General features: G+C 42.5%; 1 protein-coding gene across 1 annotated transcript in view; it reads left to right on the forward strand.

Annotated features, from left to right (window-relative positions):
- Positions 1–13,936, forward strand: part of LOC139708175 (adhesion G protein-coupled receptor A3-like) — a 129,997-nt gene extending 116,061 nt beyond the window's left edge. Inside the window, exons 11-19 of the mRNA XM_071620149.1 lie at positions 413–507; positions 1,471–1,714; positions 2,507–2,741; positions 3,042–3,146; positions 3,535–3,638; positions 8,642–8,778; positions 9,651–9,940; positions 10,637–10,709; positions 11,151–13,936. Coding sequence (XP_071476250.1) covers positions 413–507; positions 1,471–1,714; positions 2,507–2,741; positions 3,042–3,146; positions 3,535–3,638; positions 8,642–8,778; positions 9,651–9,940; positions 10,637–10,709; positions 11,151–12,774 — 2,907 coding nt within the window. The 3' untranslated portion in view covers positions 12,775–13,936. The remainder of the gene's footprint in view (positions 1–412; positions 508–1,470; positions 1,715–2,506; positions 2,742–3,041; positions 3,147–3,534; positions 3,639–8,641; positions 8,779–9,650; positions 9,941–10,636; positions 10,710–11,150) is intronic.
- The last annotated feature ends 3,597 nt before the right edge of the window (positions 13,937–17,533 follow it).

Here is a 17,533-nt window from a genome sequence, read left to right on the forward strand (position 1 = left end):
CTGTTTCTTTTCATCAGGCAGAATGTGACCTGGGTGCTACATGAAGAATGCTTATGTGTTTTGTGGGCCTTTCTCCCTGATTATAGCACCAGAGGCAAAGTTTGATTTATGAGGCTGAATTGTCTCTATCGTCATCTCTCTCTTTCTGCGACAACCCCCTGACATAGGAACAAATGTACAGCCAGTAATGCCAGGGGAGGCAAGAAAGGACTAATATAGTTTGAACGCTAGGTGTGAAGAAATGTTTCCAGAAGAAATGTTCAATCTTTTGTCTAGGTGCGTGTGTCAGACCACGTTTGTCTGTCCAACTATACCATGGGGACAAAGACCTATAAATGCAAAGATGGCACAGGTTTCTGTGTCTCTGGCTCTGGATTGATGACATCTTTTTGTTTTCCCTTGCCTCCACCAGCTTGGTCAAGTGATGATCAACATTGCCAGTAATCTGATGGAGGCCAACGCCAGTGTTCTTGCAGAGAGTCAGGCCCACGACAGATCCTGTACAAAGTAAGCTCCTACAGATCTGTCTAGGAATAGGAAGTCAATGAATTTTACTGGAAGCTGTGCTTGGCAAGGTCTAACCACATTGACCCCCCCCCCCTTTTCTCTTTCAGTAGTATGACTATTTGTTTAAAGTGGTCGTTGCTTTATGTGAAAGTTCAGCAATATTACTCGAGGAGGAAATTGATGAAGAGCATTGGGATAAAGCTTTGAAGAGAAACTTGTTCTTTTTTTCTCTCATTCAGAGATGAAGGCTTGAATTTGCCCCAATGTTTTATCACTAAATTCATCTCACATGCTTTCTTCCCTCAAAGGTTTTTTTTTTTTTCAATCATTTGTAGAAATGAAAAGTGCAAGTGCAGAGGTACTACGAAAATTTCTTGATTAACTGGATAAGTGCATCAAAAAGAACTCATCTTGTACCTGAAAAATCCTAATTGTGAATGTGATCAGTCTATCCATCAACTAAATTTATCTCTCTACATATTTACATTTATTTGTCTGTGTATCTACTGTTAAACACGATATTTTCACGGCATGAAAATCTTTGTGAATGGGAGCCAACGGCCTTATTTGCAGCATAAGATTTTCACGAGTTGCCTCTAGCATTCAATGCATATAGTGTAGACAAGATCTTTAGCGTGCAAAATTTTTCATTTTGCGAAACTCGGCTCTCGCGAAATTTGCGAAATTAAAATGCATGCGAATATTCCTCGTTTTACAATATCTTTTTATCTACATTGTATCTATTCATTTTTTACTTAAAATTCTGTTTATCTTTCTATCTCCATCCCTCTATACATCAATCTATCCTTTCATCCATCTGTCTTTCTTTCTATATATCTATGAATCTATTCATCTGTCTTTCTATCTATCTATCTATCTATCTATCTATCTATCTATCTATCTATCTATCTATCTGTCTATCTAACTATCTGTCTTTTAATCTATCTACCAAATCCGTTTCAGGATTGTGGAGGCACTTGAGGACTTTGCCAGCAACGTCTTAAAAGTCGGGCGAAGCATCGACATCGACCACTACGCTCCCAACATCGCGGTCCGAGCCATCAAGATGGCCGCTACCAACAGCTTCAGCGGGATGCTGTGCGCGGCGTTCGTGCCTGGCCCGGGGCAGCTGGCAGACTTCACGCGTCAGAACGTGAAGTGCCACATGAGCAACGTCACATCGGCACAATTGGATGTGACGAAAGGGGTGAGTTACGTGTGTATAGCAGACTTACCAAGTCTCTTTGACACTGTGGGAAACTCCTTGAAAGATAACTTACTTCTCCATGTCCTGATCAAAAAAAAAAAAAATAAATAAATAAATAAAGCTTCCCTGTTTTGGCAATTTTTCTGGACCATTGAGATGCGACATGATACTAGAATGTTAAGAAGCGTCTTCCTGAAATTGCTTTGGAATCTCCCTGATTTTAAATATGTGAATGTTGGTAGCCCAGTTATTGGAGATACAGCAAAATCAGAAGGTGGTCTGAAGTAGTCTCAGATGCGCTCTGATGACAATTGTGTGTGAACAAGTAATGATATAATGTAAAAGTGGACATTTTCATGCGAGTCATTTTTTTCGTGCCTGGCCGGGTAAGATGAATTCTGTGTGTTTTTAGTTAATGGAATCAATATGTAAAGTACTGTTACATATGACAAGCAAAAATATTTGAGTGCTTTTAGTTTTACTCTAATTTCATGTGAAGCAAAATGCACAAAAGTATACACCTTTACAGTAATATACATATTGTAGCAAGTTGTTAATACCTTTCCCCAAGTATTGCCTATGGCATGTATTTTATGGTCATTTTATTTTTGTGGATTTTGTGAGTTGACAATGTCCACTTCACTTATGCACTCAAGAGTGTATGCATTGCAATAAAAATACAGGTAATAATAAAAAAATGTATCATCTCATCATAGTGCTAGTTTTAACAGACATGGTTACATGTGACTTTGAAAGCTTTTAGTCACTACGCTTTCTCCCTCCTCTTGGCAGCCCATAGAAACCTCCATCCGGCTTCCACCAACCATCTTCCAGGGTCTCACCCAAAGCCAGAGGGCGTCAAGTCTGTCCTCCTCGTCCTCCTCCTCCTCGACTCGCCCAGGCGTGGTGCTCCAGTTCTTCGTCTACAAGAACGGCCGTCTCTTCCCGTCCCTCAAGCGCTCGGCACAGGGCCAGATGGTCATGTCCGACAGGGCGGTCACCTCCATGGTGGTCTCCAGCAAGATTGGTGAGAGCTGCGAGTGGGCGTGTCTTACAAACAAAAAATAGATAAGAACAAGTACATTGCTGAAAACAAAGCTAGTATTCAGTGATATACTTCCAGCAGGATTAATGAAGGAAGCTAATGGGCAACGGTTAAAAATTGGTCCTTTTTGAAGGCATGATTCTCTAGCATATTAACTTCTGTCAGGTGGCACAAGTTGCCTGATAAAATGAATGGGTAAAGATTTATATACAATTTCAAGTTGCAGTTTAGAGCAAATTGCGTTCGTTTCATGTTTCTTTCCCTGTTCTCTTTTTTGAACAGATAATTATAATGTTGTCAACCTGACCGACCCGGTGACATTAACATTCAGACCCACATCACAGGGTCACAGCGCAGTCCCGGCTTACTGGAATTTCACCGGCAAAGGTATGGTCAGAATTTTCTGGCATGTTTATATTTTAATGTGCATTCATGTGTCGTATATGAAGCTTCTCATGAAGTGATTTATGTACAGGGGAATTCTTTATCATAGATTAGACAATAGAATCATTAACAAACACAACTCAGTTGTATGCCACTGGTACTACTTGATTTTAAGAAAAATAAAGCGTATCTTTCAGTAGATTGAGCGTTACTTGCGATCAATCTCAAAGTTGTTTATGAAATGCAATTTGTGATTGATTGCAACTTATGCTCGATCTTTATGAAACAGGCCCCAAAACTTCAATGAAAGCTGTTGTTACTGCCACTGAGCTCTGGAGAACCCCAAATTCATTTGACATCCGAGTTACCTTGATTCATCATCTCTTTCCAGATTCCTATGGGGAGTGGAGGCCAGACGGCTGTAAGATCGTCCTTGAGACTGACAACATGACGACAGTGCAGTGTAATCATCTCACAAATTTTGCCATCCTCAAGGTAGGCAGAAAACAGGATATACATACTGTATACTGTTATCCTTAAAGTAGGCCCGCATAAAGAATCGCCCTCTCTCGGACAACTCGGGGCAGGCACCAGACACGGAGCGAGTCGATCTGGAAAAGGCTGTGAATGTGACGTCACCGTATCGAGCCTGCACGTGCACGCTGCAGCTACAACATGTAGCTAGCTGCATGCATGTGATATGCATTGCTAGACTGTAGATCTATGTTTTTCTGCTCGCGATCGCCTCATCCTAAGGAAACTCGGAAGTTTAGTAAAATCAAATCTGTCACTGTAAAGTTCTGATTTAAAACTACGGGATTACCAAAGTAATATAACATTTCCGTGGAAATTCAAGCTTTTTGATATCAGTATTAAAGTCATTATTTTTTAGTTCGAAACCGTTGAACGATCGACGATTGTTTACTACAAGTTGCACGCACTCTGACTCGGACGCAATTCGGCGAGCTGATGATCAAGTTGGAATGTTAGGCTACTTCTCTTCGTGCCAGTGAAGCTTGGAATCTAATTCTTTGCCTTTGGGCATTGTTTATTACTGAATAGTAAGTATAATAACCTTCGTTTTAAATATGTAAACGATGTTTATTAGCTGGGCCATTTTGTTGGAGAGTGACCGTGAATAGTCGATACAACTCTGGGTCTCTTGGGTCTCTTGGAAGGTTGCGAAAATCCTTCCCCATACAGCCATGGCCCATACTTTAGTTTTAGCCTAGATATATCTGCAGCGCAGCCCCGGCGCCGCCCCGACCGGTCGCGACCGTACCCGCGCCCAGGGCCAGCGCCGGCGGAATACATGTAAGTTTGAGTCTAGTAGATCTACCTGGTCAATGCAATGAGCCGAGTAGTGAAAACTCTCGGTGACGGGCGAAACCGGCCTATACTATCTGTAAGATTTTTATTCTCTAGTGTCGATTCGCCTAATTCTTCTTCCCGATTCTTTCAAAGATATTCAAGAATTGTCTAGTTTGTGCAAAAAAAGTTGAGCACTTTGTGATATGATATGATTTCAATGACCAGAAAAAAAGAAACCAAAGAAAAGAAATCAAATAACGGAGGTCAGCATTTTTCTTTTTCCTTTTAACATTCAAACAAATAGTTACAGGGAAAAAATCAGTATCATTGATATGTCTCATGCATTTTTGTGTGAATTTCTTACATATTTCCTTGTACATTTTGACCTTTTGTTTACTATATTATTTTTTTTTTTTGGGGGGGTGGGGTATTATGGGTTTAAATTTCTTACAATACTGTACTATTTCTTTTGGCTATGCAATTAAGGCCTGTATGCGTACGTTAAAAAATCAAGGGGTATTAATTGGTAAATCCAAATCAAAAATGCATTTTGAGGCCAGATATCTTGATTCAACAACAAAACTACCTTTGCTAATTTCCCCATTTTGGCATAGTCTAAAAAGTTAGGCCCTAGCTCAGACAAAGTCATGCTAATTGAATTGCTAACAGTTAGACCCTTGCTCTCATTCCAAACTCAAAATCTCACAATCGAACTTCTTGAATCTTGTTCTAGTTCTATTGAACTGAAACTGAAAGGTCTCTATACTCTGATACTTTCCCAAATTCATGTTGATGGCCTGTGGCTGGGCTAATACATACTCACATTTCACATTATTCAATTTGATATGAAATCTGCTACAAATGGTGCTAAAACTTACCAATTTTGAACATTAGCTGGGTCAAGTCTACTGCGGAGATCGATTTCACCCGCGCCTTCGTCGCCATCTCTCTCTCGCTCCACTACCCGGCCAGCCACGGCGGGATTGCGAGGAAGAGGCTCGTTTTGATACGGTACAGGCTGGCGTTCAACTGCACCTGCACTGCCTGATGATCCTTCGACGTCACTTTCATCTTCGTCGTACTCGCCTATCTCCCCATGGTCGTTATCGTAAGAGTCCGAATCATCAAACGAATCCTCCGAATCTGGATCACATTCCAAAATGAGGTCCTCGATATCCAAGTCAGAGGTACCTTCTGCCATTTTCAACAAGAAAGTCTAGTCGGCTTCGCATCCTACACGTATTAGCTTGGCTTTGTATACAGCTAGCTATACGCTAGCTAGCGCTACAACGCTGTAGCTCGCGCTCGCTCTCTCGCATAAGATCGAGGCCTCATCACGGTGACGTCATCTCCCCGCTGAGAGTACAAACGAGCTGTTCTCTGGCTTTATTAAAACTAGTTATTCGTTTTATTAAGAAGGGCCTATCATTGGTAAGCGTTTCTAGGTGAATTCGAAACATGGCTAGGTGGAATCTATGGTACTTCCTCATTATAATGAGGTATATATGACCCTGGTTTATGCATAATTTAGATTTCTATGCGGGCCTACTTTAATGTTTGCGAGATGTTTGCGTATCATTCGTCTTTGTTTCAGTGCTGCATTGGCCAACATATCGCCACCTTGACGTCCCATTGCAATTATGTGGACAGAATTGTGGTGGCTTCAACAAACAAACAAGTGAACATCCAACCTTAATAAGTAAAACTTTCTCCCCTCCCTGCCCCTCCCCCATATACACGCACACATTTGTGCAGGATATCACTCAAAAAATGTACTTGAACAGAAGTAATAGGCTTACTTTCATGGTGGCTTTGAAATTTTGTCCTGTGAATGGAGGGAAATCCTGTGAGGTACCAACTTGTTTGAGAGGGCAGGGAGTCTGACTGTAGAAGAAATTCCATTCTACAGTACACTATTAGCCTCATGTGATCAGATTTTCATTAACTGCATGTATCTTTTCTGTTGTAGCAGCTTCCTAAAGCCATTTCAACCCTAGTTCTGGTGATTATTGCTGATTTTATGAAGAAAATGATAGAAGTCTTTGACAGCACTGTCAATTAGGGGACACTTCGGGATGTCCCCGTGTGGATAAAAGGCTAAAAAATATGGCAGCCAGGCCCCTTCTGAGGAGACAAGGCTTGGCCAGCGTGAATGTTTGATGTGTTAGAAAGGAGGCCCCGTGCCTAGCAGCTCCTTGCTTGTTCAATATTTCAGCCATGGTTGATCGTTTACCCTCTGCTTTCCGACACTTCTGTGCCTCGTGATTTTTAATAACCGATGATGAATCACTGTCTCAGAGTTATACCTCTTCATGTGTCCTCATGTTTTATTCATACATCCCTGTCACCTCAGAAGATAGGACTTGGATGTGTTTTATTGTGCATGGTCGGTGTCTGAAACCAATTCTTTTAGGCTCCATCACCACAGAAATGATTTGGTGAGTTAAAAGAAAAATCCGAAATCAGTTACTGATGGGAAGCAGTGACAACCGTCATCAATTATTTAGACTTTGCCTGCGGCGGAATCATTAATATCTTATCACGTTGATGTACGCTGCCTGGGAAACATTTTAATTCTATCGGCATCTGACAACTCATCAATAATGTGGTTTTGATTATGTTGGTTGGAATGAATTGCAGGGATCAAATCAGCCGTTTCAGGCGAAGATGAGCTGTTTTCGTGTGAAAATGTTTTGGAGAGAAACAACTTGAATTCTGATCGTGGTGCTTGATTGTGCACGATGTCATAAATGTTATCCTTGTGAGTGTATGTATGTGTATGTGTACACCCAGTGAAATCACATCAGATTTAGAGGGGGGAAAAAATGCTCCAAAGTATACAAAACCGACACAAACATGGATGTGTGGGAATAGGAAGGAAGCAATTTCAGTTTCCCCGTTGGTTTCCAGAATCTACAATTCAGCTTCAAGCTATGGGAGTTCAATTGATGACTGGCAAATGTTTTGTTGATGAGGATAATGACGGGCTACCAAGCTGCGGGAAATTAATATTTTAGGCATCCATCGTGTTGTGAAAGATGGGTAATGCTAAATTCATGTTTTATGATCTCTTGATGCCAATGTGTGGCTGTTTGGAGAGGGCCAGGCTTGGGGTAACTTTGAGTTCAGTGCTGGACCACGACAGTGAGAGTTGTCAACTTTGTGTAATGCCTCCTTGTGAAATGTTTGAGATTTCATAATTGTAGGAAACGATTCAAGCGTTTGATTGATGTGGATGATGTGTAATGATGAAGATGTATAAAAAGTTTCTATTGATTCGTCTATGCTGAACAGTGATAAACTGTACCAAAATAAAAGAGAGGCAGGATGTCATGAACTTGCAATGTGTAGAGTTAGATGTCCATATGTTTCTTCAATCTTAAATTTGATGATAGATGATCAATTTCTCACTTGAGGAAGATGTATCCTAGAAGCTCTGTGTACAGTAATAATGTCTCAATAAAGTTTTCTACTCTTTATGTTTAGCATTCTGCCTCTATCCCTTTTACGGTATGTCCATTTTTCAGTAATCTTTATTATATTTATTTTATGCAGTACTTGGGGTCCCTGCTCACATCTCAATCTCGCATTTCAATAAAGTATTTTTAATCAATCAAATTCCACTGATTATATTCATACAGCTGTATATTACTCTTCAATTCAGCCATTTGGTTGCCATGGCAGTGTTGTGCATGAATAAACCAGATTGAATTGAAAAATATTCTGTTATGATATACATCATCTCAAAGCATTGGCATTAGCTGTAAGAAAAAGTAGCAGAAAAAAAAAAGAGAAAGAGGGATGGAAGTTAAGATGATGTATTCTGTGCAAATTCAAGTATCCCTTGTCTTAACTTCTTTTCTACTGTTCCATGAGTGAATGCTGTAATGCACATGTCAAGAGCATTTTTTTTTTTTTTATTTAACCCTTTCGTTAAGGCTTTGGACAGTGTGTACAAAGATATTAAGTTTTCTGTGACAGTGGGGCACCCAAAGCACACAAAAGGGTTAGATTTCGATATCAGACTCACCTCATAAACTTGCCATTAAGATTCAGCATCTCAAAGAAGCACTATAGTCTTGTCACATAGTGAGAGGATAGGAATGTTCTGGGGAAAAAAAAAAGCATTACAGACATGTCATTAGCTCCTTCTCACTTAATGTCCTTCCTTACTTTCCTCATCACAGGATTTCAGTGACCCCCACGAGCGCTACATCGGGAGCTTCTGGATGACGGCCACCCTGCACCCAGCCATCTACATCGGCAGCTTCATCCTCCTCCTCCTCCTCTTCATCACGCTGCTGACATACATCTGTTTCCACAGGTATTTTTGTGCAGTGGCTGCATTAGCTCAAAAAGAAAGAAGGTTGGAGCGGGGACTTGTCATTGATCACACAGTCACCAACCCCTAGAAATATTGACATTTTGTTTTGGGTTTTTGTTTTGGTTGTATTTCTGCAGTTGTAGAATTTTGTTCTCACACTGCTCCATAGTGGATTTCTTCAGGGAAAACGTGTGTTGAAACATTTTCAATTATTGCTTTGGCAGATGGTGCATTGTCTTTTTCAAACCCCAACTTTGCAGTGTTTTCTTGTAGGCTTGATTTTCACAGCATTTCTTGCATAAGCCATGTGGTTACATCAGAAATCGTATTTGGAAGAGTGAAATTCTGCATGGGTCAAGGGTTTATGTATTTGATGGTAGATTTATTGGTCAGGAACCAGGGCATTAGCATTGTCCAAACTCTACAGAAGGGGCATCTGATTCTCATTTGATTACCATAATTGTGAGTGGAACCCCATACAAGTTCACACACAAGGTCTATGATTTGGTTCTTCCATTCTGTTTATTTCATTCCATTTGGTCAAATTTTTCTAAAACATACAAGAAATTGAGTTCTTATACATGATGTAGGAAGACTGCAATGTGCAGAGTGCCATTGACAAAGAGCAACATATAGCAATGTATTATCAGATAGCATAAGCTAACATACAATTTGTAAGGACATAATAGTGTAGATACAAAATTAAAAAATATGCGGTCTAATTTTTTGTGTTGAGTGCCAAAACTTGTTGCAAATCATGGACATGTCAACCTAAATATGTTTGTGTTAACAATGAGACATTCATCATGATGATGTCACAAATGTTCTATGGCCATTTTCTTCCATGGTCATTGTGCTCCTCATCCCTGCAGCAACATCCGCATGAAGCGCAAGTGTCGTCACTCCCTCATCAACATCTGTCTGGCCGTCATGCTCCTGGCCGTCTTCTACACTGGCGGAGTCAATCGTACCTCGCCCCCTCGCTTCTGCCAGGTGGTGGGCGTCGGCCTGCACTACTTCACCGTCTGCGCCCTCATGTGGATGGTCATCCAGGCCAACAACCTGCGCAAGGCGCTGGTCCGCCGCAACCGGCCCCCCTTGCCGCCCGGCGAGACGCCCCCTCCGCCCCGCCCCATCCTCCGTTTCTACTTTGTCGGCTGGGGTGAGTTACATTAGTTGTTTGACGCGAGCTGTTACCCAATGCTGTGTGTACTTTGTAATGTCTCTTTGAAGTATCTGTGTGTACCAGGATGGTACTTTGTATACATCAGGGTTTGTTTTTTGGTTTTTTTTATTGTTTGTGAGTTTCCTTTTGAGGAGGGTTTTTTTTGAAGGAGGGGGTGGTGAGGGAGATTGGGATCAGTGTTATCTGGATCAAACTGCGTTTTCTGTTTAATGTAGTATAATGAGTACGTTAGAAGCTGTGTATTTGACAAGTAATTTGGAAAGTTTCATTGGTTTCATCATTCCAATGAAGGATTGCAAGTAAAGACACAGACTTGTATTACACTCAATATCAGTCTGCTGAGCTTTCTTTGGATTGTTTTGACAAGGAGTGTCATAAGAGAAGATGAGCACTCAAGATAATTCAGCCCAAACATGTATACCAAAGGACCCAATCTGCATCAACTTCCGTTCACTGGACGTCTGTGTGTTCATTGAATGGATCAAGTTGATAGGATCTGAACTAGGACATGAGATTGTGACATGCATTATGTGATGTACTATCATTCTCCTTAACCCATTTCCTGCACCAGAAATGTTGTGATTATCAGGAAATTTGGGGTTTGTTTGCTCGTCCAGTGCTTGTACGAGAATCACATCTCAACACTCAAACTGCTTTCTTTTGACACTACAGGTATCCCCATGATTATCGTTGGAATAACGGCTGCTGCATCTCAAGACATGAGCAACTATGGAGGAGAGGAATTGTGAGTTTACTCTCATTTTCTTTCTTTTCTTTTCTTTTTTTTTTTTTGTTCCCACAAGCATCAATACAGACAGTTGACCTTGACTTCGTTGACTATCTGAAGTACATGACACCTTTTTTGGAAAAGCGCAGTGCTTTTAATTGCTCATCACTTTGACTTTGAAATGAGCCTATCTTTCAACAGTATTTTACGTGGAATAGAATATCGAGATCAATAAACTGTGCATTACACATAGGGTCCAGATGTACATAGTGTATGAGAGTTGTTTGGATTGAATTAGCAAAATATAAGTGTGTGAAAGATAGTAGTGAGAGAATTTTCATCTAAATAGTGCCCATTCTTGTAAACATGTTAATATGAATAGGAGCAAAGAGCAATGATGTACCAATGTAAAGGAGTTGGCTGACTGAAAAAACAAATTTCCCTTTCTTTACCTGACAGCTGCTGGATAGTGGACTTCAAAGTGAGTCTTGCAGCCTTCTTTGGCATAGCTGCAGCCATGGTGATCCTCACCTGTGGAATGTTTGTGTGGGCCTCCATGCACATCAACAGGGCGCCCTCGCTGGCCCAGCTGCAAGCCCTGGAGCTACGCGACCACGCCTCGGAGCAGAAGGATGGGTCGAGCCACCGCGGGGAGAATGGCATCGACCGACAGCCGGGGACGGACAACGAATCGGTGATGACCCACCGGACGGGCGTGTCGGGCCTGTCCAGCCTGATGGACTCCGAGTACACGTTTGCCAAACAGATCACGGCAGCGGTGCTCATGCTCCTTGGGTTTGTGGGAACATGGACGTTTGGTGCCCTGGCCGTCACGCAAGACGGCTTCTTGATGCTTCTCTTCTGCTATTTGTACGGTGGCTCAGCAGTCGGGCTGGGTCTCTTCATCTTTGTCTACAACTGTGGGATGCGCAGCGATGTGAAATACAATTGGAAGAAGACGTGCGGGTGCATCCACAAGGACCAATACACAGTGGCGGTGACGTCAACCCAGGTCACGGCACCACAGAATAATGGGCATGTGGTCCAGCGGAGACAGTCTGCCAGTAGTGTGGACTCCAACGTCACCAACCGATCCAACAATACCAATCACTCGTACCCATCTGTCGTGTCAGGCTCGCGAAAGACTACCTCCAAGTGCAACTATGTGCCATCACACACAAACACCGGCACCGATGCCTCAATAGACAGTAGCACCCAGGACAATGCTGGTAGGGTGCACACCTACGACAAGCACCGGAGCAACGGCTACCCTCCGCACCGGTACCACAAGCAGGGCAGGAGCCGGCAGAAGAACCACAAACATTCGCGATACTCGCAACTCTCGCGGGATGGCCAGGAGGCTGGGTCCAGCCAGCAAATGATGCCAGTCCTGGCCAACGGGGCGGGGCGCACGGGGAGTTCCTCCAGCTTTCCCATCAGCCACACCCATCATGTGGACCCCGCCCTCCACAGTCCCTCCTCCAGCAATCCCTACTTACCTCAACACATGCACTACATGGGCGGCCACCCCCGCCCAGTGCCCCTCGCCCAAGAACTCCACAGCAGCCACTCTGGGCTGGGGATCAACTCGCAACCGGAGGCGCTCTGCACCACGCAGTCGTGGGACGCCCTCAGGGAGAACTCGCTTCCAAGGAGCACGGCATCCAGCGACCGCTTCTCGCGAGACAGAACAGGATTCGTCCAACCGCAACCTGTCAAGCATCATTACATAGACTGCCCCCCAGACGGCAGCATGAGTCGCAGGAAGCAGATGTCAAGAGATGAGTCGCGGAAGGGATCGCTATCAAAGAGTTCGGGCCGAGACAGACCCCCACGTCACGAGGACATTGCTGAATACCCCTCTGCGGAAGCAAACCCTCTCTTGGAAAGGACTCCAAAGCCTCCCACATATGAGGAGGCTTCCACCCTGCCTGAGAGCCAATCTCTGATTGGTGGAAGCAGACAGTTTGGGGAGGAGACTGCCAATTGCAGCGAATCAGAACATAGCAGAGTGCTCTCCACCAAAGACTTCCAAATGTCACAGAGTGCACTGGGGGGTGACAAGCGGGAAACAAGTGTTTGATTCTTCCCAGGCCAACTTGTCCTTCAAAAGACTTTCAGTGCGATGGTACACAACTCATGTGGGGATCAACAACAAAAAAGATTGAAAGGATAATGATTTCGCTCAATCATGTTCTGATCAAAATTGATAATGCTTTATATAATGATTCTTCAGCATGACTCCTTCATTATCACGAAGAATTGAGCTGTGAGACAAATTGTGGTTTATGAATAACATGTATCATAGATGGTATATCAATGGCTCATTGTTCTTATGAGCTGCTTAAGTATTTACTTCTTGTTGAATAGTCCATTGTCGGCTAATGTCAACTGTGAATGCCAAAAAACCTTGAATCAAGAGAGTTCAACATTCATTCTGTGTGCACCAAACACTATTGGCATGGTAACTAGCCTCGATTACTGATTGTGCAACCTCTTGTAGTGGTACAGGATGGTCAACAAACACAAAAACTGGTGGAGATGAATCTTACAGGAGCATCATCATGGTGGATGATATGTAAATGATAAAGTTATCACTTTCTTTTATTCGTAGGATGTGTGCATTGCAATCTGCTGAACTTAATTGACAGCTGGGGGCAGTAATTTCATTATCACAGGACATCTCTTTCGTGCATGATTACAGCTGAAGAAAAAAAGAGATTCAGAAATGTTCTTATTTAGAAAATGTTTTAAATTATTTGAGCTAGCTGGCATTGACAGAAGTGAATCTTTGCTTACTCTTCCTCCGAGATCATGTGCTTGCAATGCCCTTGGAATTGGCTTAATCGATTATTTCCCGCAGAGCGATTCCCGTTTTCTGCTCAATATACCGTCCATTACCTGTGTTTCGCCTCGTTTTACTACTCGTGTGACTATTGGCATTATACGCTATCTCCCTTCTCTTCCAGAACAAGAAACCCCACATGCCATATCCCACATGTTGTGTATGCAATGAAATGCGTGATGTTTAGGTGGCAAAGTTTTCCTTACAAAAACGTAACGTACACACCTACAATTGCATGCAGGAATTTAGATTGTATTCATACGGACAGTGTGCTCCTAGCACCAGTGTTCAGTCTTTCGTGCCAGTCTTTTTACAGGAATAAAGCTAAGGAAAGCTGCTGCCTGTGCAAAAGGAGTATGCTTTGAATACAGGCAGTATTCAAAATGATTACAGTATAACACACACGGTATTCTATTGACAGCTTACTGTATATGCCATATATGTAGCGAGTCCAATTTTCCGCAAATCGGGACTTCCCGACGACTTTGCAAGTGGTTAAATTCGCGATTGTGGAGTACAGTACTGAATGGAGAAATGTATAATACATCTGTATGTGTACATCACATTCATGTCAGGATGAGAGTTGATATTTTTGCTGTTTTTAAATTCGCGAAGAGCCCCCAACTCTCGAAAATCACGCAAATAAAAACCTTGTGAAAATATTCAGCGTATACAGTATGCAGCATTTTTGTGCATCTCATGTTTTTGGTCTGATTTTATGTACAACTCAACGCAAGGACTGTTTTGGCCATGTATTGTGAGATACCCACTTTGTACAAGGCAGGGGAATGTGCTAATGCCCTTTGGACGAGACGAATTGTCTTTCTCTTTTTGTCATGGTGCAAATCATTCCGAATCCATCGTGATGATGTATGTTTGTGCCTGTCAATTACAATTCAAAGAATAAAACACAATAAAACAAAACAAAGATAAGATAACAAACCACTTCTCTAGCAGAGTACATGTTCCTTCCACAATCCTTAAGAGAGAAAGAGGGCTTTACTAAATTTTGGCCTGGGAGTTTATCCACTAAATTTTTCAAATACTGTAGTTTCCTTATGCACTCACTGCGCTTTCAAGTTTACGACTATTCTGACACCAGGAGCAAACTTCCCCGCTTCTTCCTGCAAAGTCTCTTCCAGTGGAGTATTTTCTCTTTCCTCTTAGAGTGAGTGTAGTTACATACACATCTTGATAGTTGATTGAATTTGCAAATATAAAACTTCATGTGAGGGAAGTACACAAGAGGTAGAGAGAAAAAAAAAAAAACAACACACACACACACACACACACACAATTCTTGCTTTTTAGCTCACCTGAGCCAAAGGCTCAAGTGAGCTACTGCGATCGCCCTTCGTCCGGCGTCCGTCGTGCGTCGTGCGTCGTCCGTCGTCCGTCGTCCGTCGTGCGTCGTCCGTCGTGCGTCGTGCGTAAACTTTTTACATTTTCATCTTCTTCTTGAAAACCCCAAGACCGATTTTCATCAAACTTGGCAGGTAGCATCCCTAGGGGGTTAGGAACTCAATTTGTTAAAATGGGCACCATGACCCACCCAGGGGGCCCCCAGGGGGGCCCAAACCCCCCAAAATTAAGGAATCTTTAAAAATCTTCTTCTCTAGAACCAGAAGTGATAGAGCTAAGTTAATACTATGAGTTAGTTCATTGATGACTGTAGTTTCAAGTTTGTTCATGGCAGAATCAGGGATGCCCCCCTTGGGACCCAGGGGAGGGGGGTGGGGAGGGGTTCTAATGGGGCCTAAATTGTACATTTTCATCTTCTTCTTGAGAACCCCATGACCCATTTTCACCAAACTTGGCAGGTAGCATCCCTAGGGGGTTAGGAACTCAATTTGTTAAAATGGGCACCATGCCCCACCCAGGGGGCCCCCAGGGGACCCCCAGGGGGCCCAAATCCCCCAAAATTAAGGAATCTTTAAAAATCTTCTTCTCTAGAACCAGAAGTGATGGAGCTAAGTTAATACTATGAGTTAGTACATTGATGACTGCAGTTTCAAGTTTGTTCATGGCAGAATCAGGGGTGCCCCCCTTGGGACCCAGGGGAGGGAGGTGAGGAGGGGTCCTAATGGGGCCTAAATTGTACATTTTTATCTTCTTTTTTAGAACCCCATGACCCATTTTCACCAAACTTGGCAGGTAGCATCCCTAAGGGGTTAGGATCTCAATTTGTTAAAATGGGCACCATGTCCCACCCAGGGGGCCCCCAGGGGGGCCCAAACCCCCCAAATGAAGGAATCGTTAAAAATTTTCTCTAGAATCAGAAGTTATACAGCTAAGATAATACTATGAGTGAGTACATTAATGACTGTAGTTTCGAGTTTGTTCATAGGAGATCTAGGGGTGCCCCTCTTGGGGGCAGGGGGGGGGGGGGGGGGGTGGTTAGGAAGGTCCAAATGGGGGCCTGAATCGTACATTGTCATCTTCTTCCTGAAAACCTCATGATAGATTTTCGTCAAACTTGGCAGGTAGCATCCTTAGGGGGTCAGGATCTCAATTTATCAAAATGGGCACCATGCCCCACCCAGAGGGCCCCAGGGGGCCCCCAATTCCCCAAATTAAGGAATCTTTAAAAATTTGGGCCCTTATTGTACATTTTCATCTTCTACTTCAGAATGCCTGGTCAAATGTTGGTAGAGCTGTGAATAATTTAGATTAGTGACTGCGTGAAAGGTGAACTTGCGATACTCAGGTGAGCGCTAGACCCGCGGGTCTCTTGTTGATATTACAGATTAGGTGAGCTCTCCATGTTGGACAGTACTCTGGTATCCATACAAGTATTTACACTAAACATGGAGGAATAAACCTCTGATATTTTGAAATGGAACCAAAAAAAAAAAAAAGAGTGGTAGAAATCACATTGCACTCCCATTTGGCAGGCATTTGTTAAAAAGAATGAAAAGGAAGAAAGCGCGACAAGTATACATGTAGGTCACTAGGACCTTGTTATGATCCTTCCTGATATTCTGAGAGTTATTGAGATTGTAGCTACAGGTTGTATTATCAAATCCCTTGGGTGCTCTGAGTGCTGATTAGCACATCAGACATCATAGTGGTGTACACACTGTCCAAAGTCCCTTGCACAGAAAGGGTTATAAATTAACAGGGTTCCCACAGTCATGAAAAATCCTGGAAAATCCATGAAAAATCCTGGAAAATCCTGGAAAAATTTGTGGTCATGGAAAGTCAGGGAAAAGTTAGGGAATTTGGAAAATTTGTGAAAAGTCATAGAAAAGTTATGGAATTGCATTTACCTCTTGGCTATGGCAGCTTTCCAGTTTGTCGTGTCTGGCAACTCTCATACTCGGTGATCATACTCTGCTATTATAATTGGTGTTCATGATTCCATTTTTCCCAGTTTTGTGTCATCCCAAATTCTACATAACTCCCGGGACATATACTAATGATAATAGATGTACATGTCATGAGTAAGATAGTGGGTGGAACGGATGGCTGTGAGGGGAGGTGGAGGCCATCATAACGTGTCTGATTTTGGAAACCGTGCCAGAAAGGAAGTCATGGAAAGCAGTAATTTAATCATGGAAAAGTCATGGAATTCTGTTTTCAAATTTCTGTGGGAACCCTGAATTATTAGCTTTGCAGTCATATGCACCTAATAGAGTAAAGAGCTATTGATGGTCAGGTAAAAAAACTGCCCCATGTTTTCAAAAGTTTCCTTTTGTGAAATTTCAGGGTAAAAAGTGCAATTTTGTTTTTTTCACCTCAATATCTCTGTTTTAGCACCACAGTGAAAAAAAAAGAGTATGATATCGATATTGTGTATTCAATGCTCATCGAATGTCAAAACGGCATGTTTGACATAATTGTATAGTGACCTGGCCATGTTAACATGTGTGTATGTATCGATGTAGTTGTGTGTATGGAACACACAGTTTGAAGTGCACAAAAAACAAACATTTGTTTTCAAATGCAAAGGGGCCAAATGTGTACAGAGAATGTATGTTAGGCAGTAGTTGTAAAA

This window comes from Diadema antillarum, unplaced genomic scaffold (assembly GCF_040938485.1).
Source record: "Diadema antillarum isolate AM-2024a unplaced genomic scaffold, OU_Dant_1.0 seq00001316_RagTag, whole genome shotgun sequence".
Taxonomy (NCBI): Eukaryota; Metazoa; Echinodermata; class Echinoidea; order Diadematoida; family Diadematidae; genus Diadema; species Diadema antillarum.